Raw genomic sequence first — 10,848 nt, forward strand, 5'->3', positions numbered from 1 at the left:
AATGAGATACGGTACAGGATCTTTGAGATTTAGAATCCGACTTGTCACCTGAAACTGACCATATCCTGTGCCTCTATCAGAAGAAAATATGTCTGTTGATGAGTTCAAAGAATCAATTCTGGAGCTTGGATCAGGGAAAAGGATGCTACATAATAAAGGATCCATTGCAGCTGAGATTGCTTGATGTGATCGCTTCAAACATACTCTATTAAAGGAGAAGCTAACATTGTACTTCTTAGATGGCGAGTGCTGCTTATGGAAATCATCTTCAAATTCTGTTAATACTGTTTTACTTCCTACAACCCTGAAGAAGAGACCCTGGCAATGTTGGAAATGAAGTTGCAGATAACTGGATTCATCTTAACATTGTAAATGACAGCATCTTTTAATCGGTGTCTTACCCAGAAGCTTAGAAGATTTAAACTAAAAACAGGACTCAGAACAGACAATATGCACATAGAAAGAATTCCAATATAGAAGTGAATACAAGGTCAGAAAGCTCTGTGACTGTGAAAAAGTACTAGATTGAAACCGAATGATGTTTGTATTCAAAATGCATATAACACAAACCTGGAAAGGTTCAGCTTTCCTTTCAGAAGGTTGCAGACGGACATAATCCCTGGAAAGAAGATATGGTCGCCTCTCAGGAACTGAATCAATCTCAAATTCTACAAAACAATTGCCCGTCCGACTTTTGTTGTTCTTCTTGGTTCCATTTAAATTAGGAGTCTTGAAGAAGGCCTCTTTACTAAGCAATTTGAGAGTGACATCAGCCAAAACATATTCGCTCCATTTCTGTATGAAGCAAATCAAATGAAAACTGAATAGACATTGGAGAAGAAGAAAGACAAATGAAGCTTGCAAGATGGCAAACAAACAAACCAACCAAAAAAAAATGAATTAAAGCTTATACTGAGAGACTATAAATTTCACTGGTTGGGTCCAAGAAAAAGAAGAAAATGAAGCATGTTTAAATGAATAATCTCGATCAATTTGTCAGTAGGAAGGAAACTAACGCCCAGTGGATCCACCAATCTTTAAGGACAAGATCACAATACCCGACATATTTGCTAAGAGAGGACATATTTCAAATAGTACAAACAGACGATTAAGAGAAGAGAAGAAAAGAATCTCCAATTGATTCAAGAGTAAGATAGAAGTAGCGAATGCACCTCACAATAGAAGTCCTCCGCATATAGAAGAGCAGCAAAGTAGTTGGCGTAGTTTGCGGGACACAAAGTTCCTTTGAGTACAGATGGCACGATATCCTTCTTGATCTCCTCCTTCAAATGCTCCGGGATCTCGTATCTTGGAAGCTCTCCCTTCTTCGAAGGCGACGAGATCGGAATCTGGAAAGCTTTCGGTGATGGTGACGGCGATGGCGGCGGAGGTGAATAAACCCCAGTTGGTGTCCGATTGTAATTCTCGACGGGCGATGGATTCTTGTGGTTTGACGGAGAAGTCCTGGAAGAAGAAAGAGACGGGGTTGAAGAAACCTTCGAAACGTCGGTTGGCAACCGGTAATAAATATTCTGGACGGGCGATGGATTCTTGTAGCTCGACGGAGAAGGCCTTGGAGTGGTGGATTCTTCTTCTCTTGCATGATGGCGTTGCTCATCTTCTTGGTAGAGGTTGCGTAGGATGTATGCAAAGAGGGGTTTCCCCTTTGGTTTACAAAGAGGAGACGAGCATCATGGTGCTTAGCTTGCAGCCTAACCATGCCTTCCATTCTTAGCGCACTATGGTCGATGAGATAACGACATCATGGCGATTAAAATACACTCGGGAAATTTCGAAGGGACCCACCCTCCAATTAAACCATTTTCTTTAAACTTGGGGAAGAAGAAGTGGTCCAATATCTTGGCCTCCTCCTGGGCTCCAATGTCAATGGCTCTCATGATTTCCGGCAGCGCAGTGGAGTAGTAATATAAGGAGAGGAATCTTTTCAGGTTAAAGGTGGTTTGTTATTAAATTAGGTTGGGCTTATGTGTCAGACAAAAGAGGATTTATAGCGGTTAAATTAGATCAAAAGAAGCTCGCTTAAGTAGTATATATTTTACTAAGTAATACTTAATTGTAAGAAGAAACTCTATGTAATGTTATTATGTGTTTATTACGGTTTAATCTATATCTCTTAGTTATTTTATGTAATTACACTAAAATAACACCCTAAATCACCCTTATCTTGATCTTCATGCTCTTCGAGATATTTAGGCCAACGTGAAGAAAATAATATTTTTAGAGGGTTGCTTTTGAGTGTGTACGGTTTAACCCCTAATTAAAAATCCTTTATTTGCTTGTATATTTCATTAAAATTAATACGTATAACTCTCAAGACATATGTTATTTAAATTTAACAATTAGTTAATCCCTAGAGGTATTCTCATTAAAAAAAAAAGAATTTTTTTTATAAAGTGTATACATGCATACACCCCACATTCTACATCTGAAATCCACCCAGTTGTCCAACGATTCCAACCACTTCTTCACTCCACCCAATATATATATATCACTTGCTCCTATATCCGGCCTCCTTAGACCTCTCTCTCTCTCTCTCTCTCTCTCTCTCTCTCTCTCTAGGTCCCTCATGAGGGCTAAGATACTAGTAGAGGAAATGATGTGGTTCGCCACAGTGGTCGCCCAGTGGCCTTTGTTGGCAACCCAGCTCATCATCCTCTCCATCTTCGTGATCCGCTACTGCACCACCACCACCGCACACCAAACCGACCAGTCCCGGGACGCCACGTCATACGACTCCTGGCCGGACTGCTCCGACGACGACTACGGCGGTCGCTCCGAGGCCGTCGACGGTGCCGAACCCAAGGAGGAGGCCACGAAGACGAAGCCTGAGGAGGAGGAGGAGGACGACGACGACGACGAGTCGTTGGACGCCACGTGGAGGGCGATGATGGAGAGGGGAGTGGCAAAGCCGGTTCTGAAGAAGAGCGCCGCGTGGGAGGATGGGAGAAGGGGGAGCGGGAGTGGACTGGAAAGGGCACGGAGGGGGACTACAAAGAAGTCGTCGGCACCGCATAAGGAGGGGGGAGCGAACCTGGAGGCAAAGAAACCGGCGAAGATTCCGGCAACGACGACGGCTAACAGAGAGGAGGGGTGGAGGAGGAGGGAGGTGTTGGTGGTGGGGGCCGACGAATTGTTCAGCCGAGTGGAGACGTTCATAAAGAGGCACTACGACCATCTCAAGATCCAGAGGCAGGAATCGGAGCAGCGACGGTACTTGGAGGGGCTTCGTCGCAGAGATTATTTCTATAATGTTTATCCTAACAACTCCATGGTCAAATATGTGGCATAACTCATAAGGTGGCAATCGAGTTGGGTAATATATGCTGCTTCCTCTTGTGTACATATATAGGCCGGTTTAATTACTACTTGCCGTATATATGTATATATATGCGGGAAATTAATGGGGGTATATGCATGACAAGGTTGGTAGTGTACGTTGATGTAAATAGTTGGTGTGTCTAAATATAAGCATGCCCATGAAATATAGTCATCAGGCTGATCTTTGTATAGATATTTTTCTGGTTGCTGTTCTTTTTGTGTCTGATATAATTATCTGTACAGATACTTGACTGTTAAAGGAGGATGTGTATACTAAAGTACATGATGGTGTATAATTCGAACTCGGGAGAATCTAGCTTTGATTCAGTGATATATATTATATATTGCTGGTTGTGAGAGCAAGCATGCATCTAATGGTGCTCCCAAACTGACCACTCGCACCTAATGATCTCTGGCCCCATTTTATAAGAACTTTTATTAGGCTCGCACCTGCAACTTCTCAATCAACAAAAGAGAAGAAATTAACTACAGGCCGTAACTTAGAAAAAATTGTCATCTTTGTCTTCAAGTGACCCAATAAGTACGGCTAACATTTTCTCTCTCTTTTTAAAAACATATGCCTCAGGGCTCAGGCTATCATTTATTTATGCATGCCAATGTTCCCCCCAGTGGCCATGCAGTATTAGTTCACTCACGTTAGTGCGTGCTTTGCCTTAACCTCAACCATCCCTCATTATACTTAACTTTGTAAACTTTCATGCTACTTTGTATTCCATTATCTTATCACCAATTTGGTACAAATCTCTAGTTTTGAACTATTTTGGAAAAAGATTAATCATATCTTTCTTTCTTTTTTCTTTTCTTTTCTTTTAATCTTCCTCCTATGATCCTATCAGCTGGGATAAGATCTGCCTTATTGACTATTTCTTTGGAAAAAAAATAAAAGAAAGGTAGAAGATAACAGTTGCTTTCCCTGACACTATTTGATGGCCACGCAGTGGACTTGGTCTAAGACTTTATGCAATAATCTATAATTGACCATTGAATAGCTACCATAACTAAATGTCTAGACTATATATATATCCTTTTAGGGCTGTATCACTTGGGCCAGTGACAATTATTTGATTAGATAGTGGAAGCTAATCGGTCAATTTAACTGCTCTGCTTACTATCCACTCTATGCAATTTTATTGCTCCTTAATTTTTCTTTTAATATCCCCATGTCTATCAGTGCAAGAAAGCTTCTTGGCCCAATCAGCAAAAGAGATTGCTATCTATTGAGATGGAACTTGCTATGCTACTGGCCTGGAACGGTCTGCACTTTTCTAATATCGTTCAATGGAAAGTAGTTTGATGTTATATTTTATGGTTATTAACAATTGTTATTTGGTTGTTTCGTGTTTCCAGGTGGGTATCTATGAGATTGATTATATTATGCTTCTAAAGACTGGAGAGTTCTTTTTGGCTAAAATAGTACTGCGCACAAACTTATTTACTGAAATATTAATCCACCACTCAAATTTAATATCTAAACGAGTCTACTAATCTCTCGTGTCTTATCTTAAAGAAACGCTAACAAAAACAATGAATTATTTTAAATTAAACCGCTAAAAGAGCCGGCAGTTGTTATGTGCTACTAAAAACCTCTTAATCGATAAGTTCACACAACAAAGAAATTTTTAAAAAAAAAAAAAAAAAAACTGATGTGTCCATATAACATAATATTAAACACTGATAAGATTTATATTTTATTTACCGAGTGAAGTGTTGATATATTTGATGTTTTAATTATATTATAAAATGCTAATTAGTTCAAGTATTTTTCAGCCAAACTCGTGAGGTGGCCCATGTCAAGAAGAGATCTATTTAAATATTAAAATCGAGTGATATACCATTCCAGTAAATAACTTTTTTTTTTAAATGCCTACTTTGATAAAATTAAAAAAAAAACCCTCCCTTAGAGCCTAAGTCATCATAGATCTTTCACATTGATTGCAGTCATATTAGACAAGCTTAATCTAAATTTCCTTAGTTGTCAGCATCAATACTTCTCAGAGAAGCTCAATGTGTCTAAAGCTCGAAATCACAATGCATAATATTATATACAGTGTTGTAACGATTGCATAATAAACAAAAGCTTAAGGCTCCCACCAACACGTCTCCTACTAACAAAAAAAAATCCTAAACTATATTTGTTTGTTAGTACTTGATCTTTCCAAGAATTTGTTAATTTGATAAACAAATTTATCAATGAGGATATTTTTAATTTTTTTACGTATCTATATTATTATATGTGGAACTTTCTTCTCACAAAGAATATTATAATATATGAAACTTATCATGCACACAGCATAGAAAGGTGGTATTACTTCTTAATATTATTCCAATGACACTCCATACTAACCACCCATGCAGACACTATTTGCTATCCATTTGGGTGACTGTGAGCCTTAGCCTATGAGACATCCGGTATACTTTGTGTTGTGGCACGTCAGCAAAATTAAATATGCAATTTTTTTTTTATCTACGCACTAATTTATATAGAAATTTTAAAAGTTCTAAATTTTTACTAAGTGTTAGAGAAAAAATTCCTATACAAATCACTCAATCGGTTTTGTAACTCATTTAGTCTTATATTTAGCTTCGAAGGTAAATTAGATACGTTATAAAGCTTGATTCTTGGCATCTTAAATCTTAATTCCAACTTGTTGTAGATTCTTTAATGGTCACTCTCAAGTCATTTCATGAAGCATTTATTATACATCTCTTAAATCACGAGGTGCTTTCTTGCTTCGAATCCTCCTTTGTCTGGACAGGAGTATTCATGTATGTGAACGCAGGATAGCCCAAAGTCTACATGGACTTCTCGTCTGGGTCTAATTATACATCACTATCTATTAATTAATTAAATTGAGCTTTCTTAGATATTAAACGAGATAGTAAGTTCGTAGAACTGTAGCTGATGCAGCCCAAGTTAATATCAAAATCAATTGATTGAATTACTTTAGATCCGAATCTAACCTGAATCTGAGATCTTAACAAGAGATTCCGACAATATATACCTTATAAGTTTGTCATGAGTGGGAATAAAATCTTATCCTATTATAAGATCTGATCGGATTTTGTGGTTTAGTGGGTCCATTGCCACCCTATTTAGCCTACAAACATATTGATCCAAGTCTCTCTCCTTAAAGATCTGACAGTGGAAATAGTCATTTTATTGACTGACCTAAAGGATTTAGACTTTGGTGGCTTTGATTCTCTCATTACTTTTTTCCTTTTCATCCTCAGAAATCAAGGAAAATATGCTAAACAAGACATCAAACCCTTCTCTTTAAACTAGCACACACAAACTAACTATAATTAAACCTAAGCAGTGAAGCTTACAAACCGATTATGCTCGGTCTTAGTTTGAAATTAATTACAAACTGATCCCTATGCATAATAATTTATTAAAAGTCTGGTGCTTAATTAGATTTGAACTCAAGATCCTTTTTGCTAGTTGGTTGTTTGAATCAAATTAAGTCAGAATGAACATAATGGATGAGCTGATTCATGAATGACTGACGCAGGAATATAGAAATGCTTACATCCATTGATTAGCTCAGCAAGCCCAAGTTTGCTTACGCACAGGATGACCTTCACATTAGAATTTAATCATTTATAATTAGCAGTTGGAGGATGGAGAAGGACACAATGTCTTTGTAGAGACCCAGGTTTTTGTACTTGCAGAATGAGGTGGAGCACTGCTGGACTGGGACTCTGGGAGTTGTGTCTATCTACCTGGGCTTTGACCAATTCACAAAAAGACCCCAACATTTCGTCTTTGTTTTTTTCTCTTTTTCTAATACTTTTGGTTATTAGTGGGCCTCTTCGCCATCCATTGCTATCTTGCTATGGAAAGTATTGGTCATAATAAAAGGGAGGATATTATAATGTGAATTGGTAGATTAATGCTTGTCAAGGGTCGGTGCTCTTTCTTGGAAATTAAGTTTCAGTTTGAAAGGAATGCTTACACTTTCTCTTTTACTTAAGCCTCTTTACTATGAAGAGCTTGGTCAAAATTAATCACAAGAGATTGGAGAAAAATTATAACTTTTGCTGTGATATAATTGAAAAAGATTGTGCGGAAACCAAGCTCATACGACTCAAATTAGTTGACATCTATGAGCCAGGTGCAGATCAAAAGTTGCACTTTGGAATGCCAGGAATGCTAAAAATATGCATGCTCATGTACTAGTGATAGAAGATCTGATCTTGGCTAGGAAACTATTTAGTTCTTTAACATAACCCAAGAAAGTGATCGAATTACTGCAGAAAAGTGCGATAATAGAGTTAATTGTCAAAGAAAAAAATAACTAAGGTGCTGCAACAATAATGTTTGACTTGTTAAAAGAAATTAAGATAAATGATATCATGTGATCAAGAATTGAGTTCTCATAGAGAAGGTCAGCCTGTAATTAGGCAAGGTTGAGAAAGAAAGAAAGAAAGACGAGCAAGCTTAACTGATGGGCTTTATATTTAAAGTTAACCACATCCTTCAGTAGTCCATTGGGCCAATATTTTAGCATACTGTTCAAGATTTCTCATTTCAATGAGCTCACAAAACATTCTTTTTCCTGCTTACATGATCACAAAGAACAGCTCGCTGTGATAAGAGAATAGTGCATGAGAGCAAACTAATCAGATATAACTGGAGAAAATCTCTTCGGTGTTAGAAAAAACATTATAGATAACAGAGGCCTCAACATCATTAAGTATTGATATGTAAACAGTATTAACTCGTCATCCCTGCTGACTCCTCTTCTTTGTGAATAACAATCTTACCTTCTACAAATTCACATAACTGGATAGCAACAGCTAGTTGCCTACGCAGCTTCTTCACAATAAACACCTCGGGTTCTTCACATATTGTGACCACACTTCCTTTGCGGCCAAGTCGGCCTGTCCTTCCTGCCCTATGGGCGTAGTGAATTGAGTCTGTTGGAAGACCCAAATTGACCACAAGGTCACACTCTGGCACATCTAGTCCCCTAGCAGACAATTCATTTGTCACCAAAATTCTGAGTTCACCATCCTTGAATTTCTTTAAAGTTGTTGACCTAGCAAGTTTGCTAAGATCACCGTGTAACTCTGCAGCCTTGATCCCACGAGCCTCTAGCTTAAAGACAGCATCCTTTAGTGGCTTGGTGTTGTTCATGAAGGCAATCACTGTCTGTGCATCCAGGGCATGGACACATCTCCGTAAGGTGTCAACTTTGTGTTGAGCCTTGGAAACACAGTAGTAATGTTCCAAGCCTGGTGGCAAGCTATCAACTGCTCCCTGTGTTACAGGGCTTGAGGTAGAGGTTCCATCAGAACTGGATCCAAAAGGAGTTGACCCTGGAAGGGAGATCGAATCAAGAGGAACTGCAGTTTTAGCTCTCACAAGGATTGGGTCGCGTCCCCAACTCCTAGCTGCCCGTATGACTGAAAATGGTACTGTTGCAGACACCATGACGGTTTGACGCTCAGATCGCCTGGCAAGTGGACCAAGTATTCCACTTTGTTGTGTACCAGATTTCCTCCCCACATGCTCAAGTATTCGATGCATATCTTCTCGGTAATTGAAAGACAAAAGCTGATCAACTTCATCCAATACCAGGAAACGACAGCCATGCGTGTGAAGCTTTCCGGCTGCTGAAATCTCTGCAATACGTCCTGGTGTGCCAACAACAATGAGTGGTTTATTTTTCTTGAGGGCTTCTTCCTGTCTTGAACGGTTTGCACCACCAACAAGCTGTTGGACGCACTTCTTATCAGCAGGACCCAGTAATTTCTCTGCCTCTCTTATTATTTGCATGCCTAACTCTCTTGAAGGAGCAACAATGACTGCTTCTATGCTTGGTTTCTTGTCAGACAGGTCTTCTGATGTAGTCTTTTTTAGTGGACCCACCTCGGAGAGAATAGGGAGAAGATAAGCAAGTGTCTTTCCAGAACCAGTATAAGATTGAATGACAACATCATGTTTCTTCAAAATGGTTGGAATAGCAGTAGACTGAATATCAGTAGGAACAATCAGACCTTCCTTCTCCAATTGATCGATTAGCAAAGGCGACAGGCCAAGCTCTGAGAATGTCTTTGCAGAGAACACATTTTCGTCTATTTTCAGTGTACTTTTCGTCCGTACAGTCTTTGGCAAGCTATTCCTGGGAGGTTTAGCTTTAATTGGAGAAACTTTAGCAGACAGCTTTGAGGTTTCAAGATCAACTGTTTTATCTTTCTTCTCTGATACAGCTTTGCATTTGACTCCAAGACTGGAAAGAGATAGTGGACTGCTTTTATCACGAGCTCTATCACTAATCCAAGCAGCTTTGTGGAACTTATTTATCCTCAAAACAGATAGCTTCCTCGAGGAAAAGCAATCGCCAACAAAGAGGTACGAACGACTGGATGCCAGCGCAAGCAAATTCCGATTTGTGTGTCCAATAATTAGCTGCATTTTAAGCTCTCAAACAAAATATAGTGGGAAAAATATGGAGATAGCCTCCGTCGTTACCCAAATATTGATATAGGAAGACCTCTAGTGCATGATGCAGCTTTCACCTGCTAAGAGGAAAAGCAAGGCCACACATCGTAAGGAACCTTATCTACTGGTTAAGACATTCATTATGATGGCACCTATTTTCCTAGTTTCCGATAAAGAGCAAAGTAAACATTTCCACTCTCATGCATTATGCATAAGAGTGGAAGCTGATTCATAATTTTTGTCGGGATACGAATCGGAGAGTGCTCAACCAATGAAGCACGGATACATATAGAGAATGAGTCGGATCCAGGGATGCATCAAATTCTTAAAAAACAGGATTTTGATACGTCTAAGATACGACAATAAAAAATTATATCCTAATGACAACCTATACATGTGTATGTGCAAAAGGAAATTTATATTCTAATGACGATCTACACATGAAATTACATTCAATATTTCAATATATCTATTATCTACGTTACCATTTAATAGCAAAAATGAGAATAGTAGATACTAAAGGCAATTAGACAAAGAAAAAGTCAGCTTAAGTAACCATATCAGAATTAGACAAAGAAGACAATTAATCATGTCATACTTAAGTAACCATATGATAATTAATTAAACTGTAAATAAGGCAGAGACGAAAATCTGCACAATTTGAAAGAAAAAAATTTCAGAGAAAAAGGGAGAAAAAACTGAGAAAAGAAAAGGATAAAATAAAGATAAAAAGAACTGAGGAACGAAACTGAAAACAGAATTTATGAAGGGGAAGGTGGAAGAAAATTCAGAGAAGAAACTGAGAAAAAAAAAGAGAGACAATTAGAGGGAGAAGAAAATACCGGCGTAAGAGAGTGAGAGAGGACGATCGTCGTTGTGGAGTGCCGAGAGAATGTTGTCGCCGTCGGCTGGTTCGTCGAGAAAGGGGGAGAACGGGGAGCGGCGGCGGCGGCGTGGTCGAGAGAGACGTTGAGAGAGGGAGGGGGAGAGCTAGGGCATTTTGAAAGAGGGGAGAACCAACGGGGAGAACGAACGGGGGT

The 10,848-nt window shown here is 38.9% G+C and overlaps 2 protein-coding genes across 3 annotated transcripts; one reads left to right on the forward strand and one right to left on the reverse strand.

Moving 5' to 3' along the window:
- Positions 1–2,481: 2,481 nt before the first annotated feature.
- Positions 2,482–3,530, forward strand: LOC140794034 (uncharacterized). The gene has a single exon (XM_073145843.1). It carries the CDS (start codon positions 2,588–2,590, stop codon positions 3,308–3,310), a length of 723 nt encoding a protein of 240 aa, XP_073001944.1. The 5' UTR covers positions 2,482–2,587; the 3' UTR covers positions 3,311–3,530.
- A 4,332-nt stretch (positions 3,531–7,862) lies between these two features.
- On the reverse strand, positions 7,863–10,848 carry LOC140794296 (DEAD-box ATP-dependent RNA helicase 47A). 2 transcript variants are annotated; one of them, XM_073146274.1, is made up of 2 exons: positions 10,651–10,848; positions 7,863–9,885 (listed from the first exon to the last, which is right to left on the reverse strand). In XM_073146274.1, exon 2 carries the CDS (start codon positions 9,779–9,781, stop codon positions 8,078–8,080), a length of 1,704 nt encoding a protein of 567 aa, XP_073002375.1. In that variant the 5' UTR covers positions 9,782–9,885; positions 10,651–10,848; the 3' UTR covers positions 7,863–8,077. The 2 variants fall into 2 exon arrangements, with proteins under 2 accessions (XP_073002375.1, XP_073002376.1); XM_073146275.1 differs by having other exon boundaries at positions 7,863–9,888; positions 10,651–10,805.

The sequence above is a fragment of the Typha latifolia genome, chromosome 8, assembly GCF_019914945.1.
Source record: "Typha latifolia isolate L0001 chromosome 8, TyphaL0001v2, whole genome shotgun sequence".
Classification (NCBI taxonomy): domain Eukaryota; kingdom Viridiplantae; phylum Streptophyta; class Magnoliopsida; order Poales; family Typhaceae; genus Typha; species Typha latifolia.